This window comes from Cajanus cajan, chromosome 2 (assembly GCF_000230855.2).
Source record: "Cajanus cajan strain Asha chromosome 2, NIPB_CcT2T_4, whole genome shotgun sequence".
Lineage (NCBI taxonomy): Eukaryota > Viridiplantae > Streptophyta > Magnoliopsida > Fabales > Fabaceae > Cajanus > Cajanus cajan.
The window spans coordinates 24,443,986-24,459,910 of record NC_138518.1 but is presented as its reverse complement, the minus strand read 5'-3'; the positions used below and the strand labels follow the sequence as shown (position 1 = coordinate 24,459,910).

Genomic DNA, 15,925 nt, shown 5'->3' with positions numbered 1-15,925 from the left:
ATAAAAAAAATATTTTTATATCAAAATAACAATCAATAAACATTTCATTATAATTCAATGCATTTTAAAAAATTAGTGGATGAATTATTAACCATCCATAAAATTAAATAGATAAATTAAATTTAATATATTATTTATTTTTATTGTGATGGATGAATTGTTCAAATTTATTTATGAATGGATTGAATACCCACAAACTCACGTGCACAACTTCTCGACATACAATTGTATTTTCTAATAGCTGTGCCATTTTAGACATAATGATACTTCAAAGTTCAAAGTTACCAATTTATCAATTTTGTTCTTTCTACACCTCTAAAGACGAGGACATTATAACGGAAAGTTAGGAACGAAAATTATACGAAACCATAACACCTAGAATAGAAATGAGTCCTCAACAAGAAAAGGCTTACCGTCACACCTATAAAAATGCATGGTGGATCCTTAAACAGTTGTCAAATTGAATAATTTTATAATTCCAGAGAGAAATAAATAAATAATATATTGTACATAAAACGTGTTGCTTTCAGGAGACTACGTTCTATGCAAGTTAAAAGCATGTCAGCATTCTTGGAAGGTAAGCACTTGAAAGCTAAGCTACCTTCAAATCGTTAGGTACGTAAGTTGCAGCTTCTACATCTTGAGATAGAGTAGCCACCCCAACTCTGAGACCACAATATATAACCATTAAGAAGCCCCCTAAAACATGCAAGCTTTATTTACTAACCATATCAAGCATTCTTATTGATCAAAAATTGATGTTTTCCTTGCCAATGCGTATAATGTTGGGACAGTGCTTGATTTAAGTCTCATACTAGTCATCAATTTGACTTGCATTGTAATTGAAAAGTATGTATTAATATTACTGTCAACTTCAACCATTCAATAAAAATTAAACAACTTACATTAATGATTGGTTAAGCTAGAGGGGTCCCTTTAGTAATATGTATTTAGGAATGTACTCTGTACAATACTCAGATCCCAACCAACCTTGATGAAAAGAATGTGAAACTTGATGAAAGTTTTCAGTTATGATTGGATACTTGGGGAGACTTCATCTGATGCTGACTTGTCTTTTGTCTTTGATGGTTCTTGAGCTTTCTGTAGAGCGGCTTTATTTGGAACCATAACTATGAATATGTTTCTGTCACGAAAGCTTTTAGTCTCTTCTGTTGCAATCTGCACATCATCCAAGTGTGGTTTGGATGCAAAATTCAAATACTTAAGACTTAAATAAGCTTCTCCATAAATACTTTTTAGAAAAACAAAATAAGAAGAAAAAATAAAATAAAATTTTTCATAAATTAAAATTAACTTATGCATGAACTAATTTGTAAAAGTTTTCTTTTATTAATTTTTCTAAAATTTTATTTTTAACTCGCATATGAATTAATTTTAGTTTATAAAGAAAATTATTTTTATTTTCCTTCTTATGTTTTAGAAGTACTTCCAAGAAGAAAGCTTATCTAAACAGACCCTTTGTAAAATGAAATGTTTTCCGTGAAAACTAAAACAGAGAAAAGAATGTTAAGGGCTTGTTTAGATTGAGAAAATATTTTCTGTTTTCCTTTCTTATTTTTACAAATAATTACAAAATTATGATATTATTTTATTTTTAGAAGATTTTTATAAGAAACATAGCAAATAAGCTCACAAAAAAAATGTTTTTACTCTTTCCCAAACAAATTTAAAAACAGAAAATAAAGTGAAAATGATAAGACATTTTTTTAATTATTTGGGAAAATAAAAACAAGTTTTCTCAAACCAAATATACCCTAATTTGTCTCATGGTCTCAATAGTATCAGGCACAATGACACAAGTAGCAATGTCACGTACCTCCCCAACATCACCCTGGAAACGTTTAACAAGCTCAATAGCAATATTCCTGAATTCATTTTCACGGCCTTTAAGCTTCACTATGACTTTAACCTACAAGAGTTGATCCAAAAGATATTGATACATTAATACTATGAAGATGGTACGGTTTTGTTTGCATATAATATATACACATACTGAAAATTTCATGTAACCTTGTCACCATCGTTCAAAAACTTCCGTGCAGCTTTCAACCGCACAGAATAATCATGTTGATCTATGTTGTATCTGATAATAAAAGTTTAAAGAGATTAGTAGAAAGCAAACAGTCGCATATAATTGAGCGTACTTAAACCTTAACCACAACTCATAAAACCAATCCTTGTCCCTTTTAGAACTGGATTCATGTTATCACTAAGTCAATTTTATTTTTAAGATTGGCAAGTGAAAAATTCAATGATAGGCTTTTCGTAGAAAAACTCATGCTTGAACTTATCACCTCCATTTTCAAGAAGAGACCAAACAAACCCTAAAAAAATCATAAATCATAGAATAGATTGTCATGACTCAAATATGCAGGGTATGGTTGCCTCATAGTATGGACTGGCCAAACTGAAAAGCCTTGAGAAAAACATTAACCCAAATAGACATAATGATCACACCCCCAAAATAGCAACACCCCAAATTACAACCAAACGCTAGTATTCAAAATTTCAAATATGTCATCTATAAATTATACCTACTAAGCCCCCAAAGGTAAGCAAACAAGAATTCCCCCAAAGGATGGCTATATATAAAGAGGTTAAGCAACAGTAAATCCCTACATATGGAAAATAGAAAGATACATCTACGCACTGCATTCAACATATGTACAACCAACAAAAGCTTTATCCCCCTTAAGGTTATGATTGTCTAGTGAGATCCCTTGTACTGAGGAGTGGCAGCTTGGCTTCATTTTGTCATATGGGAATCATGGATAATTGGAAAAGAATTGAGATGAGAGAAATGAAATGATCATGATGTGTCTCAAAAAAAGACTAAAAAGGCAAAGCTAGAGGCTCCTCTAGTGGTCAAAGTGACAGTAACAAGAGCAATGTACCAAAATCTCAGAATTAACAAAAAGCTCTTTAGATGGGATCTATATCCACAATTTCACATGTTCAATTGTTAGTCAGTCAATGCAAAAGCTCAACGTCCAGAATGTAAGGATAGTTAATCTGTAAGATTTTGGGTAGACAAAAGATGCTGGATCTCTAAACAAGACTATGTTGGGATTAAGCATTTATACGTAACAACACAATCAACTATACTATGTTGATTAGAATAGAATAATCAATTACTAATCATTATTGTAGAGAATAATATTTGTTAGCTGAGATTATTCTCTAATTGATTGTACAAAATCAACTAATATCAGAACATGTGGGGTGGCTAACAAATAATTTTTTACAATAATTCTCTCAACAAACTGGTAAAATCCTCCATGATTCTTGAAACAAAGTGAATCCTCTGTGGTTTCACTGCCAGATTCCCAAAAATATGAAACCCCTTTGTTGCACACCTGAACTCTGCTACAATTCTTGGTGGCTGTCTCCTTTTCTTGCAACTTTCCAATCACTTTCCTGTGTCAAGACACTTTCCCTAGCCAAATTCTCTCCATACAAAGTGTACCATTTACTTGTGGTCAATCTCATGCCTTTGTTGTCACTTTTCTCATCGAAACCTTGCTTCTTTCTGATAGAACTGGATCAAAAGTAATAACTAATAAGAGAATGAAAAACATATTTAAATCAATCCCCCCTTTGTAGCTCAGTGGAGATGAATTCGTAAACTGGAATGGGTAAAGACAAATTACTGAAAAACAAAAAATGTAACCCAGGTGTTCGAGAAACCTAGACTCTCCCACTGAAATACAATTTGTCATTTGATATAAGATTGTCCTCTGTTAAGGTGATTTGGAACATGTACAAAGAAGACTAGTAGAAATACTAGTGAGGAAAATAGATTTCATGGTTTTTAGTCATGTGAAAGGAGGAAAGGGAGACCAAAAGGGGCATTGGAGGAAATTATTAGGAGAGGTCTCATGGTGAATTTGGTCTTTAACCAAGCTGAATGGCATCTTGTAGTCCATGTAGCTGACCTCTCCTAATAGGATAAGGCTTTTGTTGTTTGTTTTGAACAGTCATGATATCTAATCACTCATGACAGATTTTGTTATTGAAAACCACAATATTACTTTTATCCTTGTATATACCCATGAAGCATCAATGCATCACATAATTTTTGTGATAGGCACCAGATCAGAACCATGCAAACTGAGATATGTATCAAGTCGTGTAAGCTGACATCAACTTCACATCAAATCAGTGGGCTCTGATATGTGTATACAAAACTAGCAGAAATTTAAAAGAAAACACACTAGAAGTCACACATTCAAGGGGCCTGGTTCTCTCCCCACTGCTTATAATCACTTCTTTCATCCCTCCTCTCTTTCCCTCAATTCCTATTTATCCCACACTGCTGTGTTGTTTACTCTCCCTCCATCATGAGACTCATCACACATAGGATTTAGTTATTCACATTTCTTGCAAGTCGTCATCCTTACTTGTAGAATAGATCCCCTGCTGCTCATGTAACTTCTTCCTAACATACACCTTTGTTGGTGGGTACCTATCGGTTTGTCTTTGAGTAGCACAAAAAAAAAACTCTTTTTAATTCATTGTGTTTTAGTTTCATATTGATCCCAAGTCGACAACCCAAAGCAAACTTTTCATGATAAAAATACCTAAAACTCAAAATACTGAGCTTTCTCTCATTATTATTCCTGCTAGTTTCTAAAATACACAGTTAAAAAGCACCAAGTACATATGTATGTGAATAAAAAATGACTAAAATATAACATACTCGGCTTTCTGTCTTTATTACTTTTGCTAAGATACACAGTTAAAAAGCACCAAGTCTATGTACATGAATTACAAATGCTTGAGATTTAAAATACACAGCCTTTTATTTCTGCTAGTTTAGATTTTATATATACAATTAAAAAGCACCAAGTCTATCAATGAACTGAAAAAGCCAAAACAGATACAAAGGTACACATGCAATGCTTTTCAAGAGGACCCATAGTCAAACTGCCTAAATTTGGTGTCCATAAGTTAGAACCTTGACTTATTACAATTTAAAATTATGTATACTTGACCAATAAGAACATATCAGAACTCCAAATAGATTAGTAAACATATGAATGTCAGAAATAAAAGAAAAATAAATAAATAAGGAAGAAGGATCTAGGCTAGAACATTACCCCATTTTGAGCTCCTTCAAATCCATCCGATTAGCTGCAGTTAAAAGAACACATCCGCATTTGATGTGTTGTTAATCTGAGTTTTACATGAATTGGAAGAAAACAGTAAAGTTTAAAAGAAAATAAAATACAACGATTACCAGAACTTCTTTTCTGCTGTTCTTTCTTCTTCTTTTGCAGTTCATATTTGTATTTACTGTAAAATAAATAATATAATCATTTCTAAATTTCAAGATTAATAATTTCATAGGATAAGTATAAGAGCAGACAGCAGGCAGAAAATAAAAGAACTACGACAAATATAATCTCTCGTCAACCACATGCTTATCTTAATATAGACTGATTTTAATTTTAACTTTCAATATATTTCCAACATGTGAGTTGAATTGAAAAATTTAACGACCAGGCATTGAAATGAATGGAAATACACTACCATATAGAACCACATCATCAATTTATAGACAACTGAATGCAAATGACACCCCCACTCCCACCTTCACCAACACTCCCCTATGCCACATAATATTTTAAAAAGACAAGTAATTGTAATTGCATAAAGCTAGAAGCACAAAAACAAAGACACTAAGAGCCTATTTGGATATAGTTTAGAAGGGCTTTTGAAAGCTTCTCTACTAAAAATAAAACGTATTTTTCAGTAGAGCAGCTCTTAAAGGCCCTTTTAAGGTTGTATCTAGAGTCTAGACATGCTCTAAAATATTTATATTAGTCTATAAATCCAATTAAGCATTAGTTAAATACCTAATTGTTGAACATGTAGACAAGTAGACTATTAACAGCTAAACCCACTAACCAACACGTGAAGTGTGAACATGACAATATGACACAAATACAAACACATTATCCAGGTAAGCAAAGTATTGTGATAGCATATTTAATATAAGCATAAAAAAAATATCCAGGTAAGCAAAAAAAGTATTGAAACAAAGATGATAATTTCTCTCAGGATGTTCAAAGATCATACTTGTAATCCATCATTCTTACAACAGGAGGATCTGAATCTGGCGATACTATCACCTGAAAAATATAGGGAAAATAAGTCACTACTTTGCACTCATATTAGAAGCAGCCTGCATTCTTATGATCGTGCAAAGTAGGTGTGCACTGAGCCAACTAACAAAACTGAGTCACAACACAAGGGAGTTGTTTGGTTTAAGAAAATGTTATGTTCATTTTGTTCTTTCACTAATAATTACAACAGTAAATTACACTAACACCCACTAAGATTTAGTGAAATTGTATACACACCCCTTGTTTTTTAAGGTTAACAGTAACTTTCCTTACAAGGAGGTCACAATGTAATGTTTTTCAAATAATTAAGGAAGTTAACGTAATGTCTAAGGGGGGTCAATACTTGGCATAATATTTTCCAAACAAATAAGGTGTTTATTGTAGGGATAGAAAATGTAAAGAGTATGCGTGCAAATTGCAATCAAACAAAAACCTTAAGTAATGTCTATATAATTTACTCTTTTTTTGATCATGGAAATGAAATACGGGTACCAATGGAGTTTACAACACTCACGCACCTGGTCAACTAACTAAGGTAGACTCCTTTGATACATAATTTACTCTTACATTAATGCCACCTTATTTTAACTTTGATTGCTATTTTGACAGACATGTTTGGATGGAGGTGAATGGAAACTAATGGGTCAAAACAAAAGTAAAAAATCCCTCCCCTCTCTAAGTCCAATATCGAGGAGGTTTCATTTTTCTTCTCTCCAACAAAGTTTGCAAAGTTGGCACGAGAGAATAACCGAAATTCAGATAGGCAGAAAAATAAAGAGAATGGAGCATGCATGTGCATTATTTAAACTGAGATAAGCAGGCAAAAGACAAAGAAAGTATATTACGAGGTCAAGTTGAGCATCCTGGGCCATTTGACGGGCCTGAGCCTTGGACACAAGGCCCACCTAGGAAAAGTGGGAAGAAGGGGTTAGGGGTAAGCAGAATGAAAATGCAAAGAGAAAGAAAGGGATAAAAGAAGTAACCATGTTCTGATTCCCATCAATGAGCCTCACAGAAGCTGACCTGGTAAGAAAAGTGGTTTAGTTAACTAAGCAGTAGAATGATTGGAGGGAGAAGAGTGTAACAGAGAGTTTAGAATACCTGAGGGCTGCTATGTCGTTGTTGTGTAGGGTGCAGGAAATGGAAGATTTGAGGTGAAGAAGAGGGGGTTTGAGAATGGGTTTGAAATTGATGGGGAAGTTAGTAGTGGGACTGAGAGTGAGGCCACTCATTGCTACTACGCTCAACAATCAACTCAACGCATCCCTTCTCTTCCTTCTTCTCTATCTGCAATCCCTGCTCAGTTCTATCATCATTCCTCATTTAAAAACCATCATCATACTCGCTTAGGTATAGTGGAATCCTCGCTAATTGATGTGCATAGTAGGTCTCTATTAATATTTTAAAAAAATATATATTTATGTCATATATTTTATATTTATAAATTTTAATAAAATTTATAAAACTTATATTATATTTTAAAGAAGTCTTTAAAAAATTATAATTAATATAATAATAGAACAATCAAATTATAGACTCTAACAATCGTATAAATATATAATTTTAAGTTAAAAAATATTATAGAAAATATTTAAGACAATTGAATAATAATAAAGTATAATAGTTTTAATGGCCACTAACACATACATGAAAATGATGTGTTTGAATCTTACCTCTAACATAAAAATTATAAATTGGTGAAACTCTATAAATTAATATATAACATCAAAACATGTTGATTTAATAGTAGTAGTTACTAATATTAAATAATCACATTCGTTGAAATTCAAGTCTTATCTTATTCAAAATTAGTCATTAGTTGAAATGTATGAATTAGTATAAACAAAATATAATTTAATTTAATTATATATATATATACATACATATACATATGAAAGAGAAATCCATTTATTTCATAAATAAGTTTACTTAGATTTCACTCAATAACTCATAATCTATATTAAATTTCGATGATCCAATCATTGAATTAAAAAATTTTAATATATTGTTCAAATTTACAAATTTTTAAAAATTAAAAATAATATAATATTTCGTTTTATTAAATCAAATTGACAGATAATCGTAAAAGTATTTTATATACCAATTTGAACTAATGAAACAAAGCATCAAATAATTTTCAAAATTTGTAGGCTAGATTTATGTATTAAGAACTTTTAATTCAATGATTAAATTATTAAAATTTGATGAAAATCATGAATTATTAAATGGAATAAGTTTAGATAAACTTGTTCTTAGAGTAAGAAGATCTTTTTTCTTTTTATAGATACACACATATATAAACATAATTTTTTTCAGATATATAAACATAAAATCATATGGTTTAATGATCAAGCTGTTAGTCTTCAACTATTGTAACTAGGCTTAATTCTTGCATTATGAAACCAATGTGCATTAAAAGTTATAGGCTTGATTCTTGCATTATGAAACCAATGTGCATTAAAAGTTATAGTAGCTTATTATATAAAATTGTTAATATTGATTTTTTTTTCAAAAGAAGTCCTTCAAAATTAGAATATTTCAGTAAATTAAATTATATCATTTTTGTAATAAAATATGCACTAATATAATAATTATTGTTTGCACAATATTGTTTATCATTTTTACCCTATTCTATTTCTCTTTCTTGAGCATTTATTAGCTAATCAATTTTAGAGACAAAGAAATCTAAGATAGAGAGAAAGTGAGAGAGAGAATTATATAGAAATTGGCAAGAAAATAAACTCTAAATTTGAAAGTGAGCAAAATGTGGGGGCATCATCAAATTTAGAAATTTTTAATATTTTATATTTTTTCCTAATGGCTAAAAACCTAATTTGGTCCCTTATAATAATTATTTGTTTTAATTTAGTCTCACTTTTATTTTTTATCTCAATTTCGTCCCTAATAAATTAAATTGTTGCAATGTCGGACTTCCATCAAAATTATTTAGACGGAGCTAACTATTGGTCACGTGGATGTCACGTGGAAGCTACGTAGATGCCACGTGGATATCAAATTTTGTCATGCATCTGGAACCAAAACGGCCCGTTCTGAAACCGGAACGGCCCGTTTTGGTTGCACTCATGGTGTGTAAATTTTGCATCTGGAACGGCCCGTTCCAGATGCATTATTTAACACCAATGCGTGCAGCAGAACGAGCCATTTTGGAACCAGAACGGGCCATTCTGGAACCAGAACGACTCGTTTTGGAAGCCAGAACGGTCTGTTCTGAATTCAAAAATCGAAAGCAAATCATTTACACATACACAATTATTTTTATCTAAAAAATAATATATTTTAAAAAATAAAAATTATATTCTAATATATATATATATATATATATATATTTAAATTATCGTATGTATAAAATATAAATCTCGAGGAGTTATTCATTTATCTGATATTTGTCAAACTTTTTTTACTTTCTATTTATTGTTTATGTTGATAAAAAAAAATTAAAATTGTAAAAATTTATATCACATATTAAAAACATCTTTATATGATAAATAAATTAAACTTAATTTTTATAAGATTTAACATATTTATTTATATGTTTTTATTAGTGTTAAATTATTATTAAGTAGGTTTTTAAGATTGTTATGTAACCAAAAATTTTAAAAAATGTTTATGACAGATAAATATATAATATTTATAACATGTATTTTTAACAAAAATTAGGTTTAAATCTGTTAAATTATAATATAACATAATCTGACCTAGTTTATTTTCATCCTTAATCATAATTATAGATATAAAAACTTGTAAAAAATAATTATAATATATATTTATACTTTTAAAAATTATATGTAAAATTTTTAATATTACAAATATATGAATAAATATTGTCATCGCGATCTAAAATTCCTGGATTGGCATTCTGGAACCAGAACGGTCCGTTTTGGTTTCACTCCTAGTGTGTTAATTTTGCATCCGGAACGGCCCGTTCCAGATGCAAAATTAACATACCAAGAGTGAAACCAGTACGGGCCGTTCCGATTTCAAAACGGGCGTTCTGGTTCCAGATGCATGACAAAAATTTGACATCCACGTGGCATCTACGTAGCTTCCACGTGGCATCCACGTGACCAACAGTTAATTCCGTCTAAATAATTTGGACGGAAGTTCGACATTGCAACAATTTAATTTATTAGGGATCAAATTGAGATCAAAAATAAAAGTGAGACTAAATTGAAACAAACAATTATTATAAGGGACTAAATTAGGTTTTTAACCTTTCCTAATCAGTACAAAATGGATCAAATAATTGTCATCTCTATTTTTTGACAGCATGGTCAGGTATAATCATAAAACGATTATATATCATTTTAGCCATATGTTGATTAAACAATTCATCATGTAAATGCAACTGACTTTTTCTAAATTTAGGGACAGACAAATTTATAATGTTTTAATACTTTATATTTTCTCTTGATGAATGCAAAATGCGTTGAATAATAGTTATATCTATTTTTCGACATAATGGTCAAGCATTATCATAAAAAGATCATATATCTTTTTAACCATATGTTGATTAAAAGTTTTATCATGTAAATGAAACTAGCTTTTTCTGAATTTAGGGATGGCACACATTTATAAGGTTTTAATACCCTATAATTTCTCATAATGAATACAAAATGCATTGAAAGCCACATCTAATTTTCGAGATCATGATCAGGCGTAATCATTAAAAAGATCATATAGTCTTTCACCATATGTCAATTAAATAATTCATTGTGTAATTGCAACTGACATTTTCCAAATTTCAAGATAGGGAAAAATTTATAAGGTTTTAATACCATATTTTTTTCACCATGAATGCAATGTACATGCATCACAACACATAACAAGCATGAAAATAGAAGTGCAAGAATGTAAATTCAAATGTAGGAGAGAGAAAAATGCACAACCAATTTATATTGGTTCAACCACATCCACTTGTAGCCTACATTCAATTCTCAATCAACCCAATTGAAAATTTTCACTAATCTTTAATGTTAAAAGTTTTGCAATCACAATACCATATGCAATACACTTCTACACTATTAAAATAAACCACTTCTTGAACCCCAAGAAGCACTTACTTGTAGCACCCTACTACAAGAGTCTCCCTTCTTAAGAAACCTACTTAGGAAAACAATCAATACAGAAAATTAAAGAATGAATTCACCTGATGTACAGGATAAATCAAAGAAGATGAATCAACCATGTAGCTTAACCTTTTACTCCATGAAGATGATGATCAACTCAATTCTCGAAAACTTTCTTGAGGTTACCACAAAGGTCAAGGAACCTCTTCTTGTAGAGAGAAATGTGTTACAAATAGTGTTTTTGTAAAAGATATCACAAAAATTCAAAAGTCTCTCTTCAAGGTGTGCAAAATGATATATATATATATATATATATATATATATATAAGTTTTTTTAACTAAAATGATTGGTTATTTACATGGATAATCAATTATTTTGTTTTTAGCAATTATGAAAATCAACCAAGAACATTTTAATCGATTATTTTGAGCAATAATTGATTATTCTAAAACCTTGTTTTAGAAATAATTGATTATTTTGTTGAATAATTAATTATTACAACAACTACTCCTCAAGTAACTCAAAAATAGAGTAAATAATTAATTATTACTTGAAATAGTCGATTATCTTAAGTGAAAACTTAATATCTCAATTTTTTTATACCATTTCTCTTTACAAGTCAATTTTAACTTATATCTAGGTCATCAATCATCATCTAGATAGAGATAAAATGTTAAGTTACTAACCAAGCATAAAGCACACAAGCAACAAAGCTTAAAACCACATAAAACAAGATAAAACTTGCACTCTTATTTATCAAGAGGCTCAAAAACAAAATAAACTACAAGTTGCACTCTTATCTCTCAAGAGACTCATTTGTAATCATCAAAACCAACTAAGATCATGTCTTCATCTCGAGCTTGATCAACAATAATCATAAAAAAATTATATACCTTTTTCACTATATGTTGATTAAAAGTTTCATCATGTCAATGCAACTAATTTATCCAAAATTTTGGTACAAAGAAAAATTGATAACGTTTTAATACCTTATATTTTCTCACGAGGAATGCAAAATGCATCAAATAATATCCATCTCTACTTTTCGATATCTTGTCAGGCACAATCATAAAAGGATCATATACTCATTTCATCATATTTCAATTAAATGATTTATCATGTAAATGCAAACTACCTTTTTTCGAACTAAAGGACAATGACAAATTTATAAGGGTTTAATTCCCTATATTTACTCATGATAAATGTAAAGTGCATCAAATAATAGTCATCTTTATTTTTTGACATCATAGTCATACATAAACAAAGTATAATTTGTTAAGTCAAAAGACGATCCAAAATTTTTAATTTTAATGCTAATAAATAAAACATTTTTATATAAAAGAAATGTTTATGAAAACATCTTTGAAACATATCTTTGAATGACTTATCAGATGAAGTGTAAGATGTATATCGTCTGTAAGACATTATTAATTAGATGAATCATACAGTTTGTCTCATATACATTAAATATTTATCATTTATTGAGACCAACGATAAAGTTCACCTTGAATGCTTCATTCCTTAACAAATATATTCAAAAGATCATCTTGGAACTCACAAATCTATTAAAGAAAAAATCATGCTTTCCATTAAAACCAAAGTCCTAAAATCATAGAGAAAAGTAGATAGTCACTACTGTAGCTGACTCTATGCTAACATTGCTTCTACAAGCTCCGTTGGGTATGGAAAATTGATAAGTAACTTCCTTGATTAGACAAAAAAAACTTTTGAAATGGACTCAAAGTGTTGCAACGATCATTTTCTCTAAGCTACTATATAAGAATATTTAAAGCTCATGGAAGATAGAGACATAAAATATATATTAGAGAACAAACACACATATATACATTTGTATAGAAACACACCCTGAAAATTTATTCTTTCTTGTAAATATTCATTGCTCTATAATTGGTTGTATAACATCTTAGTAAGACAAACACAACTTCTTTGTAACCTTTATAACTATTGTTACAAGGTTGAGCCTGAAGAGGTTTGTCTGAAAAATAATACTTATTCTTGATTTTGGGAGGCTTGACTGTAAAAAAATACTTGGTTGTTAAGCCTAGAGATGCTTGTTGTTACTTGGGTAATTGCTTAAAGAGATAAGTCAAAAAACACTTAGGGTTGAGTTAGAAATGACTTATTAAAAGAATACTTGTATCTTTGTTTAAAGATAATGGAACTCAATCTGGTTGGATTAATAACTGAATGTAGTCTCAGTAGTTGAAACAAATCAGTATAAAAATACTTAGTGTTTCATTTGATTGTTCTTTTTATTTCATTTGACTAGTGTTACCACTTCACTGTAGAAAACGTATGAGTTTTTGATATACACTATTCAACTGCGTTTCTAGTGTTTATCTTTTCTCACACCTATCAACCCCTATTTAAAAACCTTATCTCGTGTCTCAACTTGGGGGGATCTATAACTATTGATACCTTTATTTCCTATTTCTTCATGCGTGTGAGTGTTACCACAATCTTCTGAGAAATTAGAATGCACTATGTCGTTCCTAAAAAGGTGGGAATGGACGATTAGGCCTTGAACAACACATCATCAAGGTTTAACCAACTTCTTAATGGGGAGTTAATGCATTGATCGAAACCTACCCATACACACGAACCAATCCAAAATCGTAGCAGACCCTCACCCTCCTAAAGTTTCTTTGCCAATCATGGACCAACACCAATAGGGTCAACCATGTGCTACCATAGAGTAGGCATGACAATCTAACCAGCCATCATGGGTACCCGTCCGAACCCTTCCTTGTGGGTACCCGTCCGAACCCGCCCCGATTTGGACGGGAAAACCCGTGTTTATCGGGTTCGGGCCCTGATTGATAAAATCGAGGGCAGGGGTGGGGACGAGGATGTTAATACTGGCCCCGCCCCGCTTAATAATATAATTAAAAAATTATTTATATATATATATAAACCAAAATTAGAAATATTTATATGTAAAAATTTATATTATTTTACTTTTCTTTTATTTTTTTAAAAATTAGTTCATATTTATTTAAAAAAAAAAAGAAAGAAAAATAGGAGCAAGGGCGGGGTTGGGGCGGGAAAACCCGAATCCCGCCGGGATGATAATGGGTACCTAGATTTTACCCCTAACGGGTATCGAGAGCGGGGGCGGGGAACGTAAAACCCGTCCCTGCCCCGCCCCTGCCCCGCCCCGTTGCCATGCCTACCATAGAGGGACAAATTATTCTACTTGCGGAATAAAATTTTGTCTTTACAAAAAAAAAATATTTTTTTTCAATGAAAATTTTTTGTAAAATTCTTTTAACTTCATATCTAATAAAATCTAATCTTGAGTTTGAATTTTTCTATAACTAAAAAAACGAGCATGAATGAAGAAGTAACATGTGAAATTCGAATAGTTCATGAATAGTAATTTGACTCATTTATTTTGTCGTAATATATTTAATCCATGTATAATATTATGAAGAATAAATACAAATTTTTAGCTGCTACTTCCCTGTAAAAATGAAAAATTATGTTAAAAAATTACAATTAAAAATACACTTATTTTACAATAATTAAAAGTATATTTAAATTTGTAAAAAACTGATTCTAATTTATATAAAGTGATAATTTCTGAAAGTATTACAAAACTTTTAAAATTAAGATAAAGATTTCATAATGATTAAAGATGATAAAATCTGTAAAAATAAAACATCGTTTAATCTCTGATCTCTGAAATCACGTGTTATGATTATCTTTAAAAGAACACAACTTCTACTAATCTTGTAAGCATCATCTTCATCAACAATTATTTTGTCGATATGGTAACGGATTAAAAAGAATATGTGAGAAAAAGAAAAATCAACCAAAGTTATCACTTACTCCAGAATTTTGATAAATTTCTTTTAGTGTAGTAAGTTAATTTTTTTTATCCAATTCATTTTTTTACTATAATATTAGGTCTTAACTATATAAAGACCATCTTTCTTAATTTTTTTTTTATTATACTCAATACTTAAACTTGAGACGTTAACCCCAAGCATGTGGTTCAGCGGTAGGGGTTGATCCACGCTTAAACAAGGTCAGGGTTCGAATCCTGCCTTGTGTATGCAGCCGCGTTAAATCTTGGGGCCAGCTATCCCACCCTTTGAGGTGCCTCCAACGTAGCGAAGAAATTAGTCACTACTGTCGACGGTAGATACTCCAGGCACGAACAAAAAAAAAACTTGAGACTTTAAGATTTAAAGATTAATCTTGACCAACAAACATTAATATTCAACTTTTATTTATCATAATTATTGATAAATCTCATATTAAGTCTTTAAAAATTAAATTAAATATTAATATTTTAAAATAAATTATTAATAAATAAAAAGGTTTAATTGTTTTTGATCTCTCAAGTATTGTAATTGTGCAATTTTGATCATCAATGTTTTAATTGAGTAATTTTAGTCTTTAAAAAATTGTAATTGTGTGATTTTAATACCTTGGTTTTTAATTAAACAATTTTAGTCTCTCAAACATCATAATTGTGCGACTTTAGTATTTTCTATTAAAAATTTAATAATTTTAAAATTTTAATATATATATAATGTTTTAAAATTATATAATTATTTACTTATTTAAGTTATCGTATATTATAATTTTTGTTAATGTATCAAATGATATATATTTATTATTATAAATAAATAAAATTTATATATTATTAGCATTTTAAT

General features: G+C 30.1%; 1 protein-coding gene across 1 annotated transcript; it reads right to left on the bottom strand.

The window, feature by feature from the left end:
- Positions 1-797: 797 nt before the first annotated feature.
- Positions 798-7,526, bottom strand: LOC109793324 (translation initiation factor IF3-4, chloroplastic). Its single transcript, XM_020352791.3, has 9 exons — positions 7,251-7,526; positions 7,133-7,172; positions 6,995-7,054; positions 6,103-6,155; positions 5,261-5,316; positions 5,121-5,154; positions 2,032-2,104; positions 1,838-1,930; positions 798-1,179 (listed from the first exon to the last, which is right to left on the bottom strand). The coding sequence occupies exons 1-9, from the start codon at positions 7,379-7,381 to the stop codon at positions 1,030-1,032; spliced, it is 690 nt and encodes a 229-aa protein (XP_020208380.2). The 5' UTR covers positions 7,382-7,526; the 3' UTR covers positions 798-1,029.
- Between the last annotated feature and the right edge of the window lie 8,399 nt (positions 7,527-15,925).

Coding starts and splice junctions, on each gene's coding strand:
- LOC109793324 (XM_020352791.3), bottom strand. CDS start 7,381: ATGAGTGGCCTCACTCTCAGTCCCACTACTAACTTCCCCATCAATTTC. Junction 7,055..7,132: donor TTGATGGGAATCAGAACATG/GTTACTTCTTTT, acceptor CACTTTTCCTAG/GTGGGCCTTGTGTCCAAGGC. Junction 1,180..1,837: donor TCCAGGGTGATGTTGGGGAG/GTACGTGACATT, acceptor GATGATGTGCAG/ATTGCAACAGAAGAGACTAA.